Genomic DNA, 27,597 nt, shown 5'->3' with positions numbered 1-27,597 from the left:
GTAATTTGAGGTCAGGAAGGGAATGGATAAGTTACAAGGCACTTGAGATAAAGTCACGGTTACAAAGAATCACTTTTTATTCATTTTTCTATGTTCTGTTACAATTTTGCGATTTTTTTGTTTAATTTATTTGCCACGTAACTTACGACATTAGACGTTATTCTAATAAAAGTATAAATCCAAGTACGTGGAAGTTAATTTATTAATGACACCGTAATTACATCACCGTATTATCAACTCTTACATTATGTTCATAATTACTCATTCAATGATTAATTTCACGACCTAACCAACTAAACAATCAATAAATGATAAACAATTACAACAGAGAATCAATTACGAAGCTCTCTAAAAATCGCCACAAGCTATATTAAAAATAAAAATAATATTATGTTTTATTGTTACATAAAGCATAATAACAAAATGAACGAAAAAATTTATTCCTCGGAGTTGAATTTCAAACTTATTAAATACTATGCACAAAGTTTATCGTTCACACATGCCCAGACGATTTAGAAGAAGAGACGAATGTAACACTAGCAATTTAAATACTGCCAACAAGCCGAGCTACCACCGATCCTTTCGCTCAAAAAGGGCACGACCAGCGCTAAAAACGATAATAAGCTCATCGATACACATAATAAAGTTAACAAAATATACGATAAAAATGATTTACAACCTCATAACCTAACAAAAACTCGAGTTCATATACAATCTGCACTTTAAATATCGGGGCACACGAGGGGTCGGGCGAGGGACGATACATGTACACACAGGGGAGGCCCCAGAGGCCCCAGAGGCCCAGCGCGGCACGCCAGGTCGGGGCTCTACTCGCCCGAGAGCTCCTTGAGCCGTTCTTCCCGCGGCCGCGCGCCGCCGAATATTGAGTGCGCCTGGCTCGTCGTCGCCAGCGAGTTCACCGGCTCCTTCACCGTCCGCGGCTCTAGCTTCAGCTTTGGTCTGCCTGATGTGTCTGTAGACGCAAATCGATTCCTTACTTCCTCAAACTTGTATCTCGTGATTATTACGGGATACGGGAAAACTTTCTATCATCGAGTATATAACCAGAAATAGAGACGAAATGTCATTTAATTTTCTGCCAAATTATTACTTAGCGCAACTGCGCTCCTATTGGCCAGCCCGACTTTGAAACAATTGACGGGTGTCGTCAATTGTTTCACTTCAAATCGACCAGTTTAACTTGAGCTTTGCTATAATAGACGAAAATTGAAAAATTACTTATTTAATTACCGATGAAATGTGATTCCGTTTGTTTTGTAATTAAATACTTTGCTGTTTTCCCCATACCACCGAATGGAACGGCCCCCCATAGTTAGAGATATTATTTTTATTACAATATATACAGAATATTTTTGGAATATACGGAGACATACATACAGGTCAGTTGTTGGTACTGTACTATTTCAGTTTTCTAATTTGTGATTTCAGTGCAAACGAGAGTTGATATTTAAAAGTGATACATAGGGCGCACTATAAGTTTCCGGAACTGGCCACTTACATAAATAATATTCAAAAACTAATTACAACATTTGAAAATGGAACTCTTTAGTTGTAGAGTTTGTTTCATCTGTGTCACTTGTTTTTACGTTGTGGCGTCATTTTAGAAATTGGTTGTCTACATCACCATGGATTTAACTCGTGAAAATTTTCGTAGTTTTTACGACTTTAAGTGTAATTTAACAGGTCAGCGGAGCTTCACTCGGCTTCAAACTGCTTTTGGCGATGAAGCACCATGCAAGACGACTATTTATAGCTGGTTTGCAGAATTCAAACGCGGTCGTGTCCACTGCTGTGAACAATAAAAACATCGATGCTGTGCGCCGTATAATCAAAACAGACAGGCATGTGACATACCATGAGATTCGGGCATTTTAGGCATGAGTCAAATACAATCAATACTACACAACCATTTGGGTGTGAAAAAACTGTGCTCTCGGTGGATCCCACACAATTTGACTGAGACTCAAAAAATTGATCGCGTCACTTGGTGCAATGCCATGCTCACCAGAGTCACGAAGGGGCGTCAAATTTGGTGTGGGACATAGCAATAGGTTACGAAACATGGATTTATAGTTACGATCCCAAAACAAAGCAGCAATCGAGCGTACGGGGCTTTCGAGAGGAGCCGAAACCAAACAAAGTGGCGCGCGTGCAAAGTGCCTCTTAGCGGGTGATTGCTTCTTTTTTTTAATAAATAGAGAATCGTTGTACCGTGAATAGTGATTGATACACGATCATTTGTTTGCCGGAAGTTATTGACAAACTCCGTAAAAATAACCGTAAACGCCGTATCATCTTGCACCACAATAATGCCAGTTCTCACAGACAAATGAATTTTTGGAGGTGAACAACGTTGACCTCATGAGCCATCCCGCGTACAATCCCAATCTGGCACCTTGTGACTTTTATTTATTTCCAAAAACTAAGAACCAGTTACGCGGTCAACGATTTTAATCACCTGAAGAGGCTGTCGAAGAGTATGAAAAACATGTTTCAGAGATTGTCACGGAGGAGTGGCATAGATGTTTTCAAAATTGGTTCATTCGTATGAAAAAGTGCATTAAAGCTAACGAAGAATATTTTGAGAAACTATAAATTAATTTCTGACCATTTATAGTATTTTTTTCTTATCATTCCGGAAACTTATAGTGCGCCTCACGTATAAGGCCCATTTGCCTGACGAGTTGCCACGAATGGATGGCCCTTATTTCGTCTCTATTTCTGGTTATATAGTCGATGCGTTCTATTTATTTCAAATTTCTTATAAAGGATGTTAATTTCTGTGCATTACTTTGAGAATAGGTAAAAGCCCGTGTGTAAATATGAAGTAATGTGATGTGAAATCAGCCTACAAAATTTGTATAGACAATAAAATTAAACTAAATTAAAACTGCCTCTGTGGCCGAACGGTTACCAAGCCGGACAGCCAAAAAATATGCATTTATTTTCCTCGACAAGTTGGTTTTGCGACAACCTGTATACTTAACGTGACCATATAGCGAGACAGTCCCGCTTTTAAGCTTCATGTCCCGCTGTCCCTAAGACTTAAAAATGTTCCGGATTGACAAAACAAATTTAAGATACGTGAAAATAAATTTAATATAATACGCGCAAAAATGAAGCATTAGGCAAACCTTGTCGCCCGGTTCTTTTAGTAGTAGTGATGTGCGGTTGGCGACGGCTACCTTGGAATTGATTTAAAATTAAAACCTCGCGTATTAAAGAAAATTATATAAAGCTAGCCCATCAGACCGCACAAGATTAGTTCTTTTTTATTTTTGAACATAACCATTTTTAGATAAATAGATAGATAAAAGCTTTATTCAGATAAAAGCTTTTTAATTTTTAATTTTTTTAAATAAATTATAAGTGCGCATTTGACCTCCATTTCACCTGAAGGAAAGTGACGATGAGGTCGACGATGGAGCATACACACCTATATAATATTCACTCTCGCCTCGAAAAGGCCCAAGCTAAACGTTCCACTCCATAGCCGTTTGCCATATAAATGTGGAAGCATAACGCTTCGTGCGAATCTTTGAAATATCCACAACATAGGGGTGGAACCCAAGCCTACACCTAGTCCCACGGTAATGGAAATGGGAAGGCGGAATTAAATCGTGTAATTCTATCGCACACTCTCCGTGGTATATCCTGATTTAAACTTTGTTGCACACAAAGTAGTACAAATGGCGGCTTAATGCCATTAGGCATTCTCTACCAGTCAACCGGAGAACTGAGTTCAGTATAAATAACAGGGGTCCATAACATGACAAATAAAAACAGATAAATAACACACAAATAAATCAAAATGTATAAATAACTATGATACAATATTGACACACAATATAAAATATACATACTTAGTTACATTATATATATTTTTAGTTCTTAAAAAGAATCACTAACCATGTATGAAACAATAATAAATTTACAGGCGTCCCGCTCTGAGGGAAATACATTATGGTCACGATATACAGGGTGTCCGGTAATGAATGTATCATACTGAAATGGCTTATAGCACAGCTTAAGACTGTTCCAAAAAAATGCTTTCAAACAGTTTCTCTGAAAAATGAAGTTAAACTTTTTTTTTAAATGTACATTACTTAGTCATACCATTTACTGCTTATCTAAGGACACAGTTAACGTAGAATATTATGACACCAAAAAACCAAATAAATTCATTAATTTGTAGTCATAGTGCACAAAAACCTAAACTAAGATAAAAATAATTAACTTTTAAGAAAAAAAACATTCCTTAGGTACTACATGGGACAGATTTTTTTTTACTTTTTTTTTGGAACAGTGTTAAGTTGTGCTATATGGTTTATATTCATTTCAGTATGATACATTCATTACCGGACACCCTGTATATACCACGCGACACGCCAAAACAAATGTATCAAAGGAAAGTTAATATTCACGCTTGAGGAGTAGGAATTACGTTGCCGAATGAAATTGTAGCACGGATTCATGAAAGATAATTTTTGCAAAAAAAATCGTGAAAGCATAAAGAAAAATGAATTTACATAAATGATGGAACAATCAAGTGATTCGTGTCCAGCAGTGTTAAAGACTTCGTATAAACAAATAAAATGTGGAATTGAAAAGAAATGAGTGTGGTGTTTAAGAATGTTACAAAAAACATTTATCGAAACGTACTATTACTGTTACCTGGACGCGTCGTGGGCATGTCGTCGAAGTTACGTCGTGGCCGTGGCCCGGCCTGCGGCGGCGCCTGGCCCCTCTGTCCGCCCATTCGGCCCCACTCGACGGCGCCGCGCGGTTCCTCTGAGGCCCCACGGCCCCCGCGCGCCTCGCGGCCACCTCCACCTTCGCGATCGCGGTCGCCCCACCGTTCGCCCGCGCCTGACCCGCCTCGGTCACGCTCTGCAACATTTTTATTCATTTCTCCATGGGTACTAACATTGTTCATCTGAGTACAGGATAAAAACCTGTAGGGCTAGTGCGATAAGGCGCGACTTGAGCGAGAGCGGCATAAAGCGCGAGATACTGCTATTCTTGCATAGAAATCACGTGCTCTATGTCGCTCTCGCGCAAGTCACGTCTTATTGTGCTAGCCCTACTGCAAGTAAGCTTATGCAAGATAATAAAACCTAAGAGCCTATGCACACGGTGTATTTTACACGCGCCGGCGTCGCGCTGTAGTGAATCGATTCAAACACGCGCGAAAATCGCATTCCAAGCAAGAAGCTTTATGTACTCCACTGGAGGTTACACTTAGAATTTCATGAAGTTGTTTCATTTCAAAAACTAACTGAAATTAACAAACAAAACTAAAATTAAAACTATTTCTTATGAAAATGCGCGATACATACGGCGCGTATACACGCAGATGAGGCGCGTCGTCGCCGCGTATTTCATAGGCTTAGCTGGGGTACCATTTCTTCTTACACAGCACACACGCATATATATGCAGGGAAGAACGAACAATACTCCATTTTTTTATGACGGTAAGCGACACCCCTATTCGCACTTCATAAGCCACTATCGCACGCGCGACATCAATTACATCAAAGTATATATAGCTTAACATAATAACAAATAAAATGGTCATTCATCCAGGGTCGTCACAACAATCATTCGATTCCTCGATCACGCTCAACGACTAACCCCAAGACCTAACATTATATTAACGCTAACTTGTGCTGCGCAACTGACGGGTGGTAAAGCATGTCCATAGGCATACATTTCTGAAAAATTCTGGTGACTACAGTTTGCACCAGATTGATTTCTACAGTAGAAACTCGATCCGCGAACTTTTGGTTCTTTTCCTAATGTAAGCCTCTTTACAGTTATCCTTATTGTTATTGAATACCAAAAATTTATGTTATAGTATACCCTTACCTCAAACCTTAAGTTAAAAAAAGAGTGGTAATGGTATTGCAAGCCAGGGTTTTGTGTATGTAAAATAATTAGATGAATAGTTTGAGATCACATGCAGTTTTGTTAATGCCAAAAAGAGATAGAATGTGATAAAAGGTCGTTATAAAATTCACTTTATCATATATAGTCAGTATTTTTTGAAGGTGGAGTAAAATGACAGTTCATAGCGCAACAGTGTTGCCCGCTCGCATGCAGGTAGTGATTGTAGTCGATAAATATTTTGTCGATTGTCGATTGAATGTTGGTTACGCTTATGCAATACATAGCCGAATTTGTTTCATTTAAATCATCATTGGCCCATTATTCGTCCAAATGCTGGGTAGATGTTCATTTGAATTATCAATTTTTGAAAATTCATACTTACACTACATTTCGAACTATGTCTATTAAAATACTACGAGGAAACATATTTGAAAGTATTTCATTTTAATTTAATATACATAATCAAATCCGCCTGTCTTTATTAAAATGTACATGAATAAAAATTGATTGCGATACTAGCAGGCCAACTGTCAAAATAAGAATAAAGAAGGCAATAACGCTATCGCTAATAATCATTACAATGTCGTAACATTCACAATTCAGACATTTTTGGCAAAGTTTTACCACCTTTCATAATGTATCGATAAAACTGTCAACAACAACTACATGACTATTTAAAATGTTATGAAAACTGGCAACCATGCAAATGTCATTTTACTCCGTCTTCGTAAAAAACAGACTATAGTTAATAAAACATTAACTTGGAGGTAAAATCAATATAAGTAAAATGATGAGCAACAATATTGTTGAGAAATTCAAAATAAAAAGATTTTCATTGGTCACAAAACATAAGAAAAAGTTATAGGAAAGCAAATGAGTAGGAATAAAGCATAAATGCAGCACTTGCTTAAACAGGTTTAGTTTTTAATTATCTATTTATTATAAGAGGGGCAATGAAAAAGTAATGCCTCCGTCACTCTAACCTTTATTTCGTTCAAAGCTAAACTAAACTATGCATATAATAAATACCAAGTGACGGAACGAACAAGTCGTGCGCCTGGTGGTAAGCGAAACGCCTATCCGTAGCAATTGCAGTGCCACTCAGAGCTTTAAATCGCAAAGATCTGAGGGGCACTACCATTGCGCCCGTCATCCTACGACATAAATTGACAAGTCCCATGTGCCTGTAATTTCACCAGCACCCTTACTCTTTCAAACCGGAAAGTAGTAATTCTTACATAACTGCGTGGCGGCAGAAATAGATATTAAAGTGGAGTTCTTCCTTGGACGAACTCTTTCAACAGGAGCTCTACTGATAGAGTAACTACTAAAGGTAATCTTTATAATCCCACGCACAGATAGTTTAGTAACTTTGAAAGATATAAAAGTCAGAACGTTGGAGGCAATACTTTTTGACTACCCCTTGTGTTGTTTCGCAAGAAAGTAGGCATACTTATTAACAACTATTTGTTTAATCAAAAAATATGTTTCGTACTAAACAAGTGCTGCATACATAGTAAGCACGTGTCCCGAATGAACAAAACGAGTAGTAATTATTTGTTACAATAAGAACCTTCTGTAACAAACAAACAGGTATTATACATTTTCTGTTCGTGTTATATTTATTAGCATCAGTAAAATTAATATTAGTAACTCATACTGACCAATTTTTTTTTTCAAAGTTTCTCAGTGAACTTTTGAACAGTGAAGTCCTATAGGTTCAATCTACATTACCGCGGAACGGAGTGGAAGTGAATTTTTGTAACGAAATTGTACATGTATCCGAGCACATACAACCAGATCATCTTCTGGGCGACCTTGTTCCATCGCACATTTTATCTTTGCTCCAGAACAAGTCCATTTAAATAAAAAAAAGTACATAGCATAGTGTACTTTATGTCAATCGTGTAACGTACAAACTAGATACGAATTCTCCGGAAAACGCGTGATCTGTTTTTTAGCTCTTATCTAGTTCGTCCGTTACACACGACACTAAATTTGGTTACAAAAATTCGTTCTCATTCCATTCCGCAGCTATGTGAATTGGGCCATAGGAACCGCGTATCAGATTAAAAGTATGATTAGTAACGTGTGTATCTCACCGTTGTCTACGGGGCGAAAAATTTGCAGATAATTGCGACCTACAACGGTCGCGATTATAAGCGAAAGGCCCAAGCCATTCAGGACACGTGCGGCGCTGGTTAGTAGCGGGTGTTACCGTGTGTGAACCCTCCCCCCGGGTGCCGAGGCGCGCGCTCGCGGTCGCGGCGGTCGGGCGCGTCGAAGTGGTCGTACGTACCGCGCGCGCCAGCGCCGCCGCCACCACCACCGCCGCCGTCGCGCCGGAAGCCGCGGTCGCGCCCCCCGCCACCCTCGCGGTCCTCGCGTCTCCCCCCACCGCCGCCACCGCCGCCGCCACCTCCGCCACCGCCGCCCTCCCGTCGGCCGCGGTCGAATCCGCCACCGCCCCTGCAATACATTTCAGCCGGGGTATGCTACCATCCTAGTGGCTTCAGCATTATTTGGTGCTTTTGAAATCGAATATTTTTTCTTATTACAGGTTTCCCATGCGACCGTGATCCGATTAGCACGAAGTGAGAAAAATCCAATGGAAAAAATACAAAAAATTTTTTGAGTGCAAAATTGTTTGTGCACAAGTTTTAGCAATTTGCCCCATACTCGTAATGACATTATTGTCACCAGTTAAAAGTTTAATGTTGAATATGTCGTTAGTATTTTGTAGAGAAAGCGGGCGCTTTCACCTTTTCTACAAAACACTGACGATATATAGGTTTTCCCAATAAAATATCACAATTAACGGTTCTAGGAACACTGCAACTGTTCCTCGCTGCTGCTGTTATTCGTCCATCTAGCAACGAACTTCCGTTTCACCAACCTACTACTTTGTTACGACATTAGACCAGAAGGATACAATCGAAAAATATATAAAGAGGGACTGCTTTCTTTGAGATTAATGACCTTTTCACATCAATGTTATCAATAGAAGAAATTAGTTACAAGTTAGGAGAATCCATGTCCAACAAAAGCTCAATTTCTATTGCGGCGGAACGGAATGGAAGTGAATTTTTATAACGATACTGTACATAGCGTAATGAACTTTATGGTCAATTATGTAACATACAAACTAGATATGAGCCAAAAATCACGTCAGGCGTCTTCCGCGGAATTCTCGATTCTTCTTGAAAATGCTCGCGCATTAGCGAGACTTCTGCAACTGCGATCGGCGATGCCTGGCGAAGCCGCGGGAAGTGGCGCAAAGCCACGCGCAGTGTGACGTCAAACGTTGATGAAATACTATAGGCTCAAAGCGCAGTAGGAAGAAAGCACGCGAATGCTCGAGCTTTCTAGCGACCGCACGTTCTCAGGCAGCGAGGTGAAATTGACGCTTCCTTTCCATTCCACCGCAATGTAAATTGAGCCTAAGCAGTTTTTATGTTACGTGTTTCTTGTAATTCACCTGTCACTCCGTTTCTCTTCGGCGACGTCGATTTTGACAAAATTCCCATCGACATTCAGCGCGCCGTTCATTTCAATAGCCTTGATCAGGTCCTCGAGGTATTCGAACTCCACGTAGCAAAAGCCCTTGAACTTGTCCGTCTCTCTGTCCATCACCAGCCTCACATTTTTGATGTTCAGATCCTGAAAATTTAAAACGTTGAAATATCTTTAATAAGTGGCAAAGCATTACGTTTACAGCAATTATGTGGTGTACCTACAATGAGAATCCTAGAGCACTACTTGGAACACCCAATGGCTAATTACCAGGGATCGGAATAGGTAGAGTTTTTTTACCTAAACTTCGAGGAGCATAGACAGAAAATGGAGACTGCCTTACAACAATATCTTTTAAGTCCAGGACCTGTTCGGGATTCGGGAAACCACTTAAGTACATTAAAAATTTACGGAATTGGGGATAGACAGGTACACTATATTTATGTTAACTTTGCGACACAATGAGTCAGATCTGCGATATTGCGGAAATTGGATTTTTTCCACGATACCTCTCTAAAAAAATGCCAATCGAGAGATCCTGTTGTCCTAATTAAATATTGTCATATCACATTTTGCCATAAATGTAATAGTATAGTGCGAAAAAAAATTAAATTAGTATTTTTTGTATGGGACTATACCTTTAGTGCCCCATCGTTACAAAATCTTTGTCGATCTAGTCTTGGAATCACTACAGACGTATTATTAGACCTATCTTCTATAGATTTGCACACTAAACGCGAGCCCGAACTTGTCTATTCACTACTTATACGTGTCAGAAAATGTGCAAAAATTGCACGTGTATTATATTGATTCACTGTTGGTCGCAAAGTTAAGATAAATATAGTGTACCTGCCTGTCCCCAATTACGTCAATTTTTAATGTTCTCAAGTGAATTCCCAAATCTCGAAAAGGTCCAGAACCTGAAAAATATTGTCGTAAGGCAGTCTCCATTTTCTGTGTATGTTCCTCGAAGTTTAAGTAAAAAAAATTCTACCTATTCCGATCCCTGCTAATTACGTATCTTAGAGCTGTGTGATATTATTGATTTCGTACCTACGATATCGTGGTACAACATAAAATTTACGAAGATATGAATTTTACGGTTGTTAATAAATTGTTAATTGTAGAAAACTCATTGACTTACAAATAAATGGACGACGGGTCTAATACAAAAACCACGAAAAAATGTCCCAAGTCAACCTATTCGAAATTTAAATTGTTATGTCATCGCAGTATCGCGCTGTCCGTAGAACAAATGAAGACTAAAGCGGAGTGTCGCGCTCTGTATACGATTTTAGCGCCTTACAAGTGCGGACACTTTTTAGCGCGGACCCGACGTCCATATAATTGTAAGTCAATGAGAAAACTGCAAAAAAATAGTCCTGAAATTCTACGAGAAAAATTGCTTTTATTGTATTTCTCCATTAAAAGTTTAATTATCGTAAAAAAATTGAGTTATCGGTTTCTATGTGTGTATCTGCGTAATCTAATTTCGTTATCATTTAAAATTTGGCATTCGCTTTAGTTGTGGATTAGTAATGAACTTGGCCAATAATCCCGATTAACACATTTCACAAAATATATTTTGAGATCACCTCTTGCACATTCCCATAAAGTTTATTTTTAAACATCGCTTCAAAATAGAGGTGTTACATGGGTATGGTGGTCTAGATCATTCGCCCACCATCGTATTTCTCAGCTGTACCTTTTGTTTGAAAGCTCATACTGAGATATAGATTATGGTCAATGTCACGCACCCACGTTTGCAAGGCCTTTGACTACTTATATTACAGTTTTTGAAGATGTATAATGATAACGAGTTACTGTAGACAAAAGTACAAGGGCAATCTTTTTAGTGTGAGAGACCAAGACCCTCTTTGACGGGGATGCTTTCGACCATAGAATTGGTACGATGAAAATAATTACAATTCCAATCCCAGGATGTTAATTTGAGTTCTCCGATCCAAATCGCGGGACCTCTTAATCGTGAAGCAGAAGGTAATAGCCTCAATGGTAAAGCTACTTTAGATCAAAATGAAGCGGTGTCTTTGGCCTGAACTCGAAGGCCAAAAAAACCGCGAAATTTTTGTACATGGAGGTGACAAAGGGGGCCCCTTTGTCACCTCCATGTACAAAAATTACCAAAACCTATATCCCTATGGGATCCTACTTTGCTCGACTTTGTAGTCCAATACGGGTTTACAGAGTAGGCCCAATAGAAGAGTAGGTCTTTGCAATCAGTTGTATGTATGTTCCATTCAGTACATATTTAACGGAAATATTGCGACTTGCTACTCTGGCTTATAGTGAGCACGTGTTCCGTGCTAGCCATACTTTCTTCCCGTTGGGTTGGGTCCCACTGCTAAACATGGTAGAGTCAAGTAGTCGTAGGTTCAACTCACACTGGCGCAGAGTCAAAGCGTCGCGTCCTGTTTTTCAACTACAACGCCTGGCGACGCGTGACGGAACACAGTGTGGTCGGCGTCTGATACCTCACTGCGCCCAAGTAACGCGCGACTCCATATTTGCACAACACAAAATGGTTTAAGACATTTATTTCTCAAAGAACATACATATTCACTTAACGAGAAATACAAGGTATCATAAAATTTCTACACAGAGTACGTGTTGACTAAATATTTAAAAGAAGGTATACAAATAAAACTTAATGATCTGACTTAGCAAAAAAAATAACAGCAACAAGGCTTTAATCAAGTATCGCATATCAATTGCCATGGTGACAATTTGATAGCAATTACTACTGAAATAAAAGTAAAAACATCAAAATCCTGAGAAATTCCTCATAATGTGAAATTTTAATTTCTTTTTGAATAATTGGAATGACTGTATTTCCTTAATATCTTTTGGTAATTTATTATATATTTGAGCTCCTTCGTACATTATGTTTTTCTTTCCATAATTCGTTCGCGGTATTTGCAAGTAAATATCGTTAGCACGCCTAGTTATACGTTTTTGAATATTTCGTTTTTTAGTGAAATTTATTTGCGAGTGAATATTTTTATTTAGAATCTTCCTAATCAGTATGCAGGTGTTATAATTATACATTTGTGAAACAGTCATTAATTTTGTTTTCTGGTACAGTGTTATAGTTGGGGTTAGATAATGGAAATGAAAAAGTTTTTTTATAATTTTATTTTGTACTGTTTGCAATGTTTTTAAGTGTGTTTTGCAAGCAGAACCCCAAACTTCAATAAGGTAGTCAAGGTGTGTTTTGACCAACGAATTGTATATTATATACCGAACACTTAACGGGAAACATCTTGTTATGCCATGGAGAGAACCCATGAGAGATAATATTTTTTTCCTAATTTTTTCAATTTGGAGTTTCCATGTTAAACGGCTATCCAACATAAGACCTAAATATTTTTCAGAGTTTACTCTATTTATAGCTTCGTTGTTAATAGTCAATATTGGAACTTTTGAGATCTTTTTATTTTTTGCTGAAAATATCATAAAATTTGTCTTAGTTACATTTATGGTAAGTAAATTGCACTGAAACCAGGTGTGAAGTTTTTTTAAATCATTTTGGGCTACATTTGCTATTGACTCGATATTATCACCATAATACAATAAGCATGTGTCATCAGCGTACAATGTTAGGTCGCCTTCCAAACCAATTTCGTGAACATTATTAATGTAGACTAGGAACAGTAATGGTCCCAAAATAGATCCTTGTGGGATTCCAAAAGTAATTGATTGAGGTGTACTCTGAGTGTTGCCAATTTTGACAACCTGCTGTCGGCTAGTAAGGTAAGACTTAATCATATTCAATGCAGTTTGTTCAAATTGTACCTTAATAATGGGAACATAGAGATAAATATGCTATAGCGAAATATGATGCGTCGGAAAGCTTCGACTCTGCGCCAATGTGAGTTGAGCCTTAGAGTCTAGTCGATTCTAGCGTCTTAATTACCGCCTGCACCACGATCTCACCGAAAGGTTACGTGATTATTTGCCCAAACAGAAGAGATATGTTTTAGCACCCTTTTCATTACTATTTTGTTGTTTTGTCATCGCCTAGCCTTATGAACCGATTTCAAAAAAAGAGGAGGTTCGCAATTCGTCTGTTGTGTATGTTTTTTTTTTATGTATGTTACGCGATAACTAATTTATTTGTGAAAAAATTTGTGAACCGATTTTGATGATTATTTTTTGTTGGAAAGAGGGTAACCTCAGAAGTGGTCCCATTTAAATTTGAAGAAAATATTCCACCTCTAAGGGTGACAAATTAAGGGATGAATGACTTTTGAAGTAGGTTATTTAGTATTCTGCATTGAGATTATTTCTAAATAAACTGCTTTCGTAGCCGAACGCCTTCCATGTTGGACCGCCAAGCAGAGGTTCTGGGTTCAATTCACGGGCCGAGAAAATATTGGCCTACGTTTATTTTTCTCATGACTTTAATTTGTGGTTGTCAATGTGTGTCAATGGCACCCGCGATACAGGTTGTCCCTATTATTAGAGAGGAGAGCTTAGTTTCTTTAAACAGTAGTATTTTGTTTCACAGTAGCGAAGAGTAGATACTCTCAAAAGAGAGTGCAACTTCAAGCTATTACTCAAGTCACTCAAGCTAGCAATCACTTTGGAATAATTCTCAAAACACTAGGAGTCTAAGAGTCGTATTCTAGAACACGACCCTATGAGTGAAAGAGACAGTTGGTCACTAGGCAGTATTTTGCCTATGACACGCGAGCTCAGCGGTGGGCGACTTACCTCATCGGACAAAACAGTGAGGCGTTACGTATGAGGAAACTAATAAGGAAATTCAAAACTAAGGGCAAAATGTTGTTGATGTAGATCAGTGTCTTATACTATGCCTGGATAACACGATTTATAAAAGATGGGAATCGTGTTATATGGACTCTTGACTTCGACAAAACAGCTAAATACAATTAGGTGTTTAAGTAGAACTTCTCCGCTCCGCTATGGTAGTTTGGTTAATGGGCTGTCGTTTTAGCCATAACACTGAGAATTTGCCATGTTTATAATAACTCAAGAGCATGCGAAGATTCCTGGAGGAGCTCGAGTGGCAAGAACCCAGTCCGTTACATTGGTATGTACATACCACATCAAGACTTTTTTTTAAAGTCTACTACTACTTGATCGTTTTCTGAAATAATGAAAGCCATATAGTATCAAAACTACTTAACATTGGAACCACAATACCGTGATTGCCTAAATCTAGATTTTAAGACATTTCCCTCGAGAAATGTAATTGAGTACTAGGTTTTAATTACTTGTTTTTCTTTTTAAATATTAGTAATTCTCGGAATCTTCTCTGCTGACATTTACGTTACAAAATCTAAACAAATTAGTCCCAATTATAAAATTACTATTTAGAATTATCGTAACTTTTCTAATGAGTACATAATTACGAATGTGTAATGTATATTAAAGTAATTGTAATCAATAATTGATATGTATTTATCAAATTGAACATTTAGTCAGGAATTGTCATTACCTAAGTACTTTTGATGACTTGGGGATTCCCTGCAAAGAGAAAATAATGGGCAATAAATCCCCAACATATTTATTAACTTAATTTTAAATATTAATTGGGTTATTTTTATTTTACCTGAAACCTTTTAGAGTGACATTACTCTTATTTGAACAATATTTTTATCAATGTTCAAAAGGTTACATTTTTTTAGTATTTTATCCTCCACCATGTTCTTTTTTTATATTTTCTGGGATATGGTTAGTAGTCGCTAGCACTATAAAAAAATATAAACAAAAAAGCTACTTGTGGCTGTTGCAATGGCCTATGTAACTAAGATTGAAACTACACAAATCATCATCATCCACTACATAAGCCTCCCCAAGCAAACACCACAAACCAATACAAACCAATGAGTAATTCTTATTTTTATTGTTGCTATACTGAGTAAAAAAAATCTACAACTGAAGATGTCAATTCTGTGTAAATAAAGACAATGTAAGTATATAATTTAATATAAGTCCACACCTATGATGAACGCGCAACTCATCTAATAGGAGGACTTATTAGATAAGTTGTGCATTCCCCATTACAACACACATGTTTATAGTATATATATATGTCAATACGAAAGTAATTACTAAAACATCCTTCGATCTAGCTCGATCCAAACTAGCGTCTTCCAGCAAATCGTGCTAGACACAATGCCAACTAAGCCACGGAACGAACCAGCAGACCATATGAATTTTTCTATGTACCTGTTGCAGATCTTTGTTTTGGTAACAACTTTTTTGCTGTTGCATATCATGGTAGTAGAATATCTTGGCATTCAATAAACTTAATGGCATTCAATAAACTTAAAAACTAAAGTAGTTTAGTTTTAATGTATGACTCGTCTCTGCTCTCAATGATCCTCAGAAGGAGGTTGTTCCATAATAATATGTATGAATAAACATTTTCAACCTGTAAATTGTGTTCTCCATGATGGTCAGAACCGCCTACTATAGTGCACTAAAACAGGTAGACTAAAACAAGAATCCAACAATACAGAGATGCACACCCTTGTCCCACCGGGACAAGTAGAGATCACAGCCTTCCACTTGCTATGATCCTGACACACATCTTTCACCTTATCAACATGCATCAATGCTTTATAATCATGCACATTAATTAAGGTTACTCTTGATCTAATACTACTACCTTCTTTTAGCCATCCTCAATTTGGTTATGATACATTTCCTTGATCGGCCCTTATGAACTTGCCCATTCAGACATGTTTATAAATCTGTTAGTCAATCATATTCAGTCTTAGTTAATCATCCTCACCACATCTCCCATGCCACATCACTCTCTTATCACACTGTTCCGCAATTTGTCTACGCTCCAGAAATATTTCGCAAAGCTCTTCATCAATTCAATATTCATGCTTCTCCTGCCAAACTAAACATTCACTACCATACAGGCAGGAATCCCTCTATAGACCATTACAACATACCTAATTAAACCGTCTCCTTAGTGAGACCAGTGTCTAGCAGTGGAATGAATTACGGGGTGATGATGACGATGATTAAAATCTCCAAGACACAAAATCAATTTACAAGCAATTAGGGTCAAAAATGATATCAGTGAGCTAAATAAAAAAGCAGTGCTAATTAATTGACCTTGTATCAAACAATATAACACGTCTCATTATAATTATGTACATGTAATATAGTATGGAGAATGGAAATGCACATAATGATGTTCTTTTTATATTTATATAGTTTCTTTTAACTGTAAGTGATATGTAAAAAGTTTAATGCTAAAATTTATGCATTATTATTGTATTTAGTAGTATATTTAAGTAATTTTTACATACATTAAGCCTGTTTCCCATTGGAGCAGGCAGATACAATGGATCTTCAACTTTATTTTTCTCAATGCACAATACTATATGAATGCCTCTACTCATAACAAATTTATTTAAGCATTAGATGTATACACATTACATTTTGAGGTTCTTTTGAAATAGTTTTCTAAGAAAAGATATTATTCCAACCTTAATGAACAACGCTACAATGTAATAGGATCAGTAGCGCTACACTTCACAGGCACATACTTAATTTCCACAAAAAAAATATAACTGCACAAAGAATAATGAAATTACAGTTACTTACTGGGAAAATTCTGTTAATATCGCCTTGGATGATTCCAGAGGGAAGGTTTCCCACGTACGCCTTGTAGGGAGGTTCTGTGGGCAGCGGGCGCCCTCCCAGCGTCCTCCTGCCGCCTCCAAAGTCCCTGCGAGCATCCCCGTAACCATGGTGCATTATAACCTACAAAATCTCTAATATACACTAACACACCGATCCAAACGCACAAAACAGCCCATAAACTACCCTTTTCCACACCCGTTATCGTGTTAATCCACGATCTTTTCTAAAAATCCCACTTTCATTCAATGTTATCGCGTTGTCAAAACAAGCAAATTTAATTAATAGAAACAATCAAAGTACACTACATTGAGTTTATACTTTGAAAACTACTATTTATGCGTCATTTAAAACACCACACATGTGGTGGAATCATCAAAATTAAATAAATACCTCGGATTTCCATCATCGTATCCACTGCGACCTGCCATGTTTAGAAACATAGACTAATACAGTCGCGCGCGTAATTTTTTCTGGATGAGACAAATCGCAAAAGAAAATTCTAATACTTTTTATTTATATCACTAAAAACATACAGTTTTTTTGCTGAACAATGTGATGAATTGATTTATATTTAATTACAATAAATAAAAAAAAATACAATTTTTAGTTACAAATTATAGAAATGTGTTTTCAACGTTGCACCATCTAGCAAGTTAACATATACATCTTTGTTGGAAAATCTCGCAAAAATTGTCGATGGTTAGCGGCTTTTACATTCCATTGCACGCATAATTCTTAATAGATACAATTTTGTATTGTCATAATTATCAACTATATACATTTACAGTGCAACAATAAATATTTGTAAAAATTGTAAACCAAGCACAAAACTTGTTAAACTGTTCAAGCATCAAGCAAGGTTGACGGGTTTTGATTAAATCAACATTCTATAATTATACGTCTTCTGCAATTTGAAACGTAACAAAAACGTGCGGTTATTTTCTGGTTGTAAATGTATAGATAGTAGTAGAGAAAAGAAACAAAATATTGTGTGTGTAGTGTTCTATACTTCTCATTCTGTACGGTCATTCAAATACTGAAAACCAAGAAACACATTGGAAAAAAAAAGTCATATCAGCAAGTGTCATTTTCGCCAAATGTGGCCGCGGCAAACGGAAAATGAATGATGTTTCTGTCCATGTGGTTTTTATTGTTATTCAGATGTAAATGTTATTAAAAATGAAGGATTTGAGTGAAACAAACGCTTCTCAGAAAGAAGCTGCAGTGTCTGCTTCTATTTTGGACCATTTCGAGTTGCTGAGAAATCCCAAAGATGACACGAAATTAACCGGTGGCGCTAAGATTTTAGCGAGTCTTCAGGGCAATGAGGTTAGGAAAACTGTTAAATTTGTTTTGTCGACCTTAACATAATTATGTGTTAATGAAACAGGTGCTAGCGAAGCAACATTATTATACCGTCTTAATTTATGTAAATTTCAGAGTGAAAAATGCCTGCAATATGTATTGAAAAGATTAGTGCGAAGTCTAGGCGCGAATGTTCCCGAAGTGCGAACAGGGTACTTTGCGACTCTCGTAGGGCTGCTCACGAAGTTCGACCAAATAAGTGCTTCGCAACTTTTCGAGCTAATTAAGAAGGAGCTGCACGCTAGTCGGTCTTCTAAAAGTGTAAGTATACAATATAACCTGTAAAAATGAACACGGAAGAAAAACAAAAGATCTTATCATGTAATTCTCACTAATTAAAGGGCTAAAAAGACTCTGAATTGACTTACTTAAGATTAAAAATGAGGCAAATGAACTTTACGTAATTAATGCTGTGTTCTTTAATTATATGTTCACATTAAGTATTAATCATTATTAAAAAATCACCTGTAGGAAGTTGGAGATGTAGCTCTGGGTCAAATCCTGGCATGTGGATCTATATTACGTTCTGGTCTGATGTTACGGTGCTCTCAAGATGAACAGAAACAGGTAGTTGATATGTTGCTGGCTGCTAGTAAGAAGAAAAGCTACTTGAACACTGTTACACATTTGATACTGCTGGATTTTCTTAATAGGGTATGTACATATTGCCATAAAAACAACCTTTATATGCCATTATTTTAATTTAATTACATAGCATAAGGATGATAACTAAAAGGTAAATTAAGAAAAATCTGTGTGGCAGTCCAGCTTGGTAATCATTCGATCACGAAGGCAGGTAAATAGTTGAATAAGAATTGTATAACTGCCTCAGTGGCCAAACGGTTACCTTGCTGGATGCCATGCAGAGGCCCCAGGTTTGATTTCTGTGCCGGGAGAAATATTTATATGGCCTACATTTATTTCTCTCGTGAGTTTTTATGTCATTTGTGGTTGTCTCTGTGTGTATCCATTGCATCCGCGACACAGGGTTTCCCTAGTAAGGGGCTATGAGTGTGTGCGTGTTATTATTATTGTATTATCACTGACAATGAGGTTTATTTTAATACACAAATTGTTAAAAGCACTGCAGCATTTGAACACCCATGGCTATTTATTGTTAGAGTCTGAGCATGATGTTCAATGAAACTCAATGGTCATAAAGAAGAAATATGTTTAAATGTCATGTTTAAATATAGCTTGTCAAAAAAAATGTCGAAAAAATAAAAAGATATAAATAAAATTAATTTTATTTATAAATAATATTAGCAAAGTGTAGTAAATTCATCAACTATGAGTTCTAAGTGGTTATGGGCCATATTTATTGAAGTTTTGGGAAACTACGCAGAAAAATCTGATCAAAATGGAGTTATGTAAAATTCAGATTATGAAATTGGATGGACATAACTGGGTCCAATGGCGTTATCGCATGTCCGCAAAGCTTAATGGCATCGATGGAATAATGGACATTGTGGAAAACAAAGTACAAGAACCTGAGCGACCAGTAGCTGCTACCGGTGATGGTGACACTTCTGTTCTTGGGGAGCACAATCAGATGCTAGGAGAATACAAGAGATCTTTAAGCACTGCATTGCTTTTGAACACGAACAACATCTCAGATGAAATCCTGGACAAAGTGATGAGATTCTGTCACCCTAAGGATGTATGGGATGAGTTGCACTGGCTGTACGACGGCATGAATGAGGACTGTTTGTATGAAGCTTGTATTTCGAAATTGAATAATTTGTGGCATACTTTGAAGCAGGAGTTAGTCAAATCAGGTGAAGGTACAGATTTATCGGAGTTTCTGCTAATCTGTAAGATTTTGGATAGTTTGCTGGATACATATTTCTCATTTAAAGCAAGTTGGATGCTAATGTCAAAGAAGGACAGAACAGTAGAAAGTTTAACAAGTCAGTTATGTGTTTACGGGGAGGCACTGTTGAACTGTCACGACGGAGAGTCTGGAGTTGAAGCTTTTACTGTGAAGATGGATAAACAGAAGAAAATTGAGAAGGTACTAAAACAGAATTCGGATACTTCGAAAGAGGAGAGCAGACGCTGCTTTTTCCTTGCATATATGCAAGGAAAAAGATCATTGTACTAAGAAGAATTCTGGAAAGACGAAACCTGAGGATGTACGAATTGTGCGTATGTCTAGCATGACGCTAACTTCGGTTGTTGCTATTTCTGCTGAGAATTATCCTGAGATGTGGTATATTTATAATGGAGCAACTGGTTTCGTAACGATGCGAGCATATTTATTTAAGGATTTCAACGAATTTGGAGAGATTCACACCGTTACTACGGCGGACGGTAATATTGTCAAGGCAGTAGGCAAAGGAAGCATACAGTTTTTCAATGCCTGGTAACGCCCTATACACCAGAGCGAAATGGTTTGAACGAACGAGAAAATCGTAAGGTAATAGAGTGCTCGTGTTCAATGATGTATGCTCATGAGGAATCACCTCAGAAGTTATGGGCTGAGTTAGTCAAAACAGCTGTTTACATTCTGAACAGAACTGGACCGACTACTATATAAAAATACTACTACTACTATAAAAAAAATACTATATAAAGGTAAACCATCTTATGAACTATGGTTTGGTAAAAAACCACAGATAAAGCACTTGAGAATAATCGGAGCGTCGTGTTATGCTGAAATTGGACAAGAAGGCTGTCAAATGCAAGTTGCTTGAATATGACGACGATAATTGTTACAGGCTTTGGATTGAAAAGTCAAACAAGATCATAAGATCAAGAGACGTGACTTTCAATGAAAGACCACTCGAAGGACAGAGGGACACATATCCAGAGAGTGATCAGGATACTGGCGAGATTCCTTATGAATTTTGGAACATACCTTCAACCTCTAAAGGACCGAATGCAACATAATGCAGAGAACGACGTTCAAGTTAGAGAAGAAGATGGTATTGTCAGTGATGGTGAAGTCAGAGAAGACAATCCGAGTCGTGAAGGTAGTAGAAATCAGATGTTTCCAATAGACTCGGATGATCATGATTAAGAAAGTTTTTAATGATGCCGAAACGTCTAATGAATTTGGGGAGGAAATAAATGAAGCGGTAGAAAAAATTAATTCAAATGAAATTTAAGAAATTCATTGTATGGAGTTACGTAATCGCACCACTTTGAAACAACCTGAAAGATTTAAAGATTATATCATGAGTACGGAACATGGCACAATTCTGATCCAGAAACTTACAAAGGAGCAATAAAATCTCGAAATACCAGTGAATGGCGTAAACACAGCGAAATTTCGTTAAAAGAAAACAAGACTTGGATACTGGTAGACCTACTGGAGAAAAGGTAGTGCATACCATGTAAGCGGGTTTATCGAGTAAAGCACAACCCAGATGGTACGGTAGACAAGTTCAAGGCGCGTTTGGTAGTCAAAGGATATTCACAAAAAGAGGAAATTAATTATGATCAAACTTTTAGCCCTGTTGCTAAACTAGGAACAGTGAGAGCGGTACTTAGCATAGCTGCTAGTGAAAATATGGCTATTAGACAGTTTGATGTAACAACTGCGTTTTTATATGGATACCTTGATGAAGAGATCTACACGAAGCAAGCCGAAGGAAATGATGATGGTACAGACGCGTATGTCTTTTAAAACTAAGTCTTTATGGCTTAAAGCAAGCTCCGCGCTGCTGGAATAAGCGCATAATGAATTTCTTCAAGGAGATCGGATTTATAGTAAGTGAAGCAGATCCATGCTTACTTATTAGAAATTCTAAGGCTGGAAAACTTATTGTCGCACTGTACGTGGATGAAGGGCTGGTAGCAGGCTCAAATGAGAAGTTAGTGGAAGAATTTCTGGAGCTATTGAGTAAAGGTTTTAGAATCACAACAAAACCTGCGTCTTACATTCTTGGTATAGAGATAGAACACAGAGAAGACACATCAGGCTTCCTACACAAAGAAGTTGATGAAGAGGTTTGGCATGGAGCAATGCAAACATCAATGGTATCGGTATCAACACCTATTGTGAATAATGGACAAACACACGCTGAACAAAGAGGCAATTCAGATATCAAACAGAGATATAGGCAGATTGTTGGAGCACTAGCCTATTTGATGGTCGGGACAAGGCCAGACAAAGCGTATGCTGTCAGTGTGGTGTTAAGAAGCCTCGATAGTTCTACTGATGATGACTGTGTCAGGGTGAAGCGGATTATGAGATATCTGCAGTATACTCCAGATTTCGGAATCAATTATGGCAGAAATAAGGGTGTTCTGGAATGCTTCAGTGATGCAGATCATGGCGGAGACGTACATACGGGGCGCTCAACCTCAGAAGTGCTATTCGTGTATGCCGGAAGAACTATTCGTGGATGAGCAAGAGACAACAAAGTGTAGCTTTTTTTACTACAGAAGCGGAGATTGTACCTGCCAGTGAAGGTGCAAGGGAGTGAGTCTGGTTAGCTCGGGTTATGGCAAGTCTAATTGGAGTGAAAGCTAAACCAACTTTGCAAGTTGATAACGAGGCAGCAATAAGACTAGCGGAAAACCCGGAATTTCATCGGCGTACAAAGCATAACCGAATACGTAATTTTTTTTATCAGAGAGCTGGTAACTAAGAGAGAGATTACAGTAAAGAAGGTGTCAAGTGAAGGAGAACTGGCGGATATTTTTATCAAAGCTCTACCGAGACCCAGGCTACAAAAATTAGTTTGTCGATTGAGTATTCATTGAGAGAAGATGTTAGAGTCTGAGTATGATGTTCAATGAAACTCAATGGTCATAAAGAAGAAATATGTTTAAATGTCATATTTTTTTTTTGACAAGCTATATTGTCAAAAAAAAAATGTCGAATGAATAAAAAGAGATCTAGCTAAATGTATTTACAATTTTATTTATAAATAGTATTAGCAAAGTGTAGTAAATTCATCAACTATAATAAGTTCTAAGTTTTATAAAGAAAATCTGTATAGTTCTAAGCATGTATTAACAAAACGCATATTATCAGAACTGGCCCTTAATGCATACCCAAAAAAAATTGTGACCAAGTTGTTAAATGTATTTAACAGAGATAGTCTCTTGGTGGTGGTTTAAAAAGCCTTGTGATATAATTGTCTATATAAAATACACATAATTTCATTACAAAAGGATTTTTTCGTTATTCCCTAGCTAAACGAAGAACAGTTTTCAACAATGATCTGGCCGCACATAAAAGAAGATTTTAAGAAAGAACTCAAAGAACACACATTAGATTCAATTTACTTTCTAATCGTGGTCAGCCAAAAGTTTTCCAACAAAGTGAAGCTTAAGAAGCTCATTGGTACTACCGTGATATTGGCTGAAGAGAATTTACAGGATATTTGTGACAAACTTATGGTGAGATTTTATGTATTTAGAATATTAAACATCCAATATAAAAGATTTAATGAAGTTAAAAAAACTGTCATTACTGTTTAAGTTTGTTCTTTAGATTTTCAATATCTGAGAAAATATATTTGAAATTACCCCTATTTTCTTGTAAAGTGGATATAAATCTAACTAATGCTACTTTGTTTAGGGACAATAGAAAAATTAACTGCCAATGTGTTATGGTTAATAGTAACATTACTGCCACAACTCACAGAAAAGTCAGTTAATTTATATATTTTCAAATTGTCTTATTACCTGACACTGTGATTTAGTGAAAATTATCAACATGCAAATTATTACGTTTTCAGGGAGGTATTGACTTCAACACTGCCAACCATCCAATCTTTAAGGAAGTGGGTACTCAAATTGCTAACTCACCACATTTACTACATTTTTGGACTACAGGCATTGACTCACACCTTGTGAAACACAATCGTAACAGAGAGCTAGTTGCTATTAACATTCTAACTGCCATACTTAACAATATAAAAGAAAATTACATTATAATACCAGAATTATTAAGTCGAAATTTCTTTAAACTTTTCATGGATTGGTTCAAAGGGCTCCAAACTGCCAGCAAAATCAGAAACAAAAGAGATAATGAAGATGATCACAAAATCATGATTAAAAAAGAAAAAGAACTCCTCAATGCATTGGCTAAGGCTATGAAATCAGAACAAGTTAACAGTAAAGTTAGGATTGAAGTACTAAAAAAGCTGCTTCTGAATCCTGGAGAAATGAATTTCACAGAAATTACAGGAACATCTATTGTTAAAGCTACAATAGCTGATTTGGACAAGGATGGAGTAAAAAAAATGGCTAAGCTCTTCAAGGGTGTACTTCTTAATACGTCTAAGAAAGCTATAAAGGAGAATGTGGAAAGAAACTGGTATAACAATGAAAGGGTAAAAGCTGCAGAGTTGCTGTCTTACTTGGTTAGCCATGAGACTATGAAAGATGATACAGAGTTCAGACTGACATATATGAAAATATTGATGTGCTTTGGATTCTTTAAGATTGGGGGAGACGAAAATGTTCCAGTTAGCAGTGACTTATCAGGTAAGCTTTAAAAAATGTGTGCCCTTTTTAAATGTATTGCATTGTTGTTTATTACTTAGAGATCTTTCATTGATAGCATCTTTTTTTAAATTTCAGGTTCTATCAAGTCCTGTTTTTACCGCTGCTTCACGTCACATTTCTCCAAAGTAGATAATTTAGTTACAGTCTTGTCTTCATTATGTAATTTTATTTGTGCTATCCTGAAAAAGGAAGAAGTTCGAGCTAAAATGGAAAAACAGTTCCCTGAAGAGAATATGGAATGCTGGAACATGCTGAAAGAAGTTACTGAGACTATTGAGAAGATTGATAACAAATCAAAAATTGATAAAGTCTTCTTGATTCTATTATATCAACTTGGTCTGTTCCTGTTCTCAGATCCTACATATGTGAAACTGGCCAAGAGTTCAATAAAGGAGCTAAAGAGCTGTTATGAACATTTCAGGAAAACCAAGAAAAAAAAACCCAAGAAAGAAAACTTATTCGATGAACCAGAATGGATAGAGGTGTTGGTTGAAGTTTTGCTTTCTATCCTGTCCGCGGAATCAAGTGTTCTTAGATCAGTTGTACAATGCGTGTTTAGGCTTCTTTGGGAGTATCTTACACCAACTTCTATTGGACAGATTGTGTCTGTGTTAGATCCCGAAAACGAAGATAATCCTCTGACAGATGGTAGCGATTCTGAAGCTGAAGATGGGGTAGCAAATGATGACGAGAGTGACGATACAGAGAATGAGGACGAAAACAAGGATGACGAAAGTGACAGTGATGTAGAGGATGATGATGATGATCAAGAGATGAAAACCCCCGATCAACTCAGAATGGCTGTCCAGAAAGCACTTGGCGTTGCTGTAAATGAATCTGATGCAGAGAGCGTAGATGCCGATATGATTGACGAAGAAGAGGGCAGGAAACTTGATGAAGCTCTTGCAGAAGCTTTTAAACAATTCCACACAGGGAAAGGAAAAAAATTAAAGAAAGAGCGTAAAGACAAAAAGGCTTTGTCAGACTTTAGAATAAGGGCTCTTGATCTTTTAGATATTTATCTAGAAAAAGATCCATCAATGGACATATGCTTAGGCATGATCGCTCCTCTTACAAGATGCTTAGAATTCTGCCTCGCCGATTCGCAGTTTACTGAACTCGGCAACAGAGTCAGAAAAACAATAAAGTTACTTACAAAAATGCGAAAATTTTCGACAACTGCAGACGTGACTATTGACGTTTTATGTGATTATTTGAAAGCTACGATAGACAAGGGTTCAAGGTCACATTTCATGTTTCAAGCTTTGGGTGACGTCATAACTTATTTTGCAACATTTATAATACACTGCTCACAGAAAATTGAAATCAGGAAACCTAAATCACTAGCCAAGAGCAAAAATACTTCATCGCCATTAGTAGTAATCTTCAAAGATGCTCTGCAGAATTATTTCCAGCAACGAAATTGTTTACTCCCCATTATTTTCTTCCACAACGTTTTACAGTGCGAGTGGGATGGAAACTACGAAATAGTTCCCATTCTAGTAAAGAATGTTTTTAGTAACGAAGTACGTCAATTCCGTCGGAACGAGGGCTTGGAGCTAATAGCAGGTTTCTATCGCTCCTTGAAAAGGTGTAAACCCACATCTGATAAAATACTAAAAACACTATCAGAAATGGAATCTGAATTTGAATACACGTTGAAGAACGCCTTACAAAGAGAAGATTTCGAAGTGAAAAATAACTTTTTTGTCGTATTGAAAAAATTGCTCAAAACAATGGAAGATTTCCATACAAGCTGCCAACTTCACTCCAGTATAGATTTTAACGCATTGTCAGAATTTATTAGTTCGAGCAAGGGGACTGTTAAGATTAAGAATAACAATAAATCTAAATCAAATGAAACTCAAATTCAACAAAATGCTAATCAGAAGAAAAAGAAAAAGAAGAACAAGAGGAAACGGAAAGCATTTCAAATTAATGGTAATGTTGAACCACCACAGAAGAAAATCAAGACAGAGTCTGCTCCTGAAGGTTTAAGTGAAAGTGAATAATTTTATTTCAAACTATTTTTAGTTATAATTTTGTAAATACAATTTTATAGCAAAATAAATGTCTAAATTTCGTAACAGTAAAAATAAATGTCTCAGGGTCGTATTCCAGAACTCTACTCAATGCTCAATGCTCAAGTCAGGACTTAAGTTTGATTTCTAGTGCTTATATTACCTGATTAGTGATTAGTTAACTTTTTACTTTCCAATCTTAAGGCCCGGCTCCCAATGGTGGGACGGCAGGGGAAGGGATCTTTTGGCATCCCTACAAGCAAGCGTACACTGTCGGCAGTTTATGCCGCGATGTCCTTGTGTGCCGAAGCACACCGTTGTGACATCGTGCTCGCGGTTAGCCTCTTCAGGACACTCGTGACGTTGCAACTTCGTATATTATCATTGTATATTTGAAAGTGATAGTCTGGCTGAAGAAGTGAACTATTTTCCAAAAAGAGAAGATTTTGAGTGAATAACCATGGTTGAAAAATGAAATGAACCATTGGAGGCTTGCCGAGGTATTCCGGAGGCTGCCGGCTGGGTATAATTAAGCTTACCATTAGTAATAGCAATTTCAAATACCTTGGTTACCTTACTTAAAAGTACATGTCCGAAATATAACATTTTAAGTGCTTTTAATACAGGGTGTCCGGTAATGAATGTATCATACTGAAATGGCTTATAG

General features: G+C 37.1%; 2 protein-coding genes across 2 annotated transcripts; one reads left to right on the top strand and one right to left on the bottom strand.

Moving 5' to 3' along the window:
- Positions 1-170: 170 nt before the first annotated feature.
- LOC113225950 (eukaryotic translation initiation factor 4H-like) lies at positions 171-17,555 on the bottom strand. Its single transcript, XM_026458432.1, has 6 exons — positions 17,467-17,555; positions 17,038-17,161; positions 9,389-9,570; positions 8,129-8,379; positions 4,696-4,911; positions 171-973 (listed from the first exon to the last, which is right to left on the bottom strand). Exons 1-6 carry the CDS (start codon positions 17,514-17,516, stop codon positions 828-830), a joined length of 969 nt encoding a protein of 322 aa, XP_026314217.1. The 5' UTR covers positions 17,517-17,555; the 3' UTR covers positions 171-827.
- A 626-nt stretch (positions 17,556-18,181) lies between these two features.
- On the top strand, positions 18,182-26,921 carry LOC113225893. Its single transcript, XM_026458359.1, has 6 exons — positions 18,182-18,405; positions 18,517-18,702; positions 18,913-19,095; positions 23,590-23,796; positions 24,138-24,888; positions 24,985-26,921. The coding sequence occupies exons 1-6, from the start codon at positions 18,256-18,258 to the stop codon at positions 26,919-26,921; spliced, it is 3,414 nt and encodes a 1,137-aa protein (XP_026314144.1). The 5' UTR covers positions 18,182-18,255.
- The last annotated feature ends 676 nt before the right edge of the window (positions 26,922-27,597 follow it).

Source organism: Hyposmocoma kahamanoa, unplaced genomic scaffold (assembly GCF_003589595.1).
Source record: "Hyposmocoma kahamanoa isolate Upper Pololo Valley unplaced genomic scaffold, ASM358959v1 180, whole genome shotgun sequence".
Taxonomy (NCBI): Eukaryota; Metazoa; Arthropoda; class Insecta; order Lepidoptera; family Cosmopterigidae; genus Hyposmocoma; species Hyposmocoma kahamanoa.
This window is presented reverse-complemented; position numbering and strand designations above follow the sequence as displayed.

Excerpts from the sequence above, each read along its gene's own strand:
- LOC113225893 (XM_026458359.1), top strand. The coding sequence starts at position 18,256 with ATGAAGGATTTGAGTGAAACAAACGCTTCTCAGAAAGAAGCTGCAGTG. Across the intron at positions 18,703-18,912 it reads CTAGTCGGTCTTCTAAAAGT|GAAGTTGGAGATGTAGCTCT; the intron begins GTAAGTATACAA and ends AATCACCTGTAG. Across the intron at positions 24,889-24,984 it reads AGTTAGCAGTGACTTATCAG|GTTCTATCAAGTCCTGTTTT; the intron begins GTAAGCTTTAAA and ends TTTAAATTTCAG.
- LOC113225950 (XM_026458432.1), bottom strand. The coding sequence starts at position 17,516 with ATGTTTCTAAACATGGCAGGTCGCAGTGGATACGATGATGGAAATCCG. Across the intron at positions 17,162-17,466 it reads TACGATGATGGAAATCCGAG|GGACTTTGGAGGCGGCAGGA; the intron begins GTATTTATTTAA and ends GGATGCTCGCAG. Across the intron at positions 974-4,695 it reads CATGCCCACGACGCGTCCAG|ACACATCAGGCAGACCAAAG; the intron begins GTAACAGTAATA and ends TTGCGTCTACAG.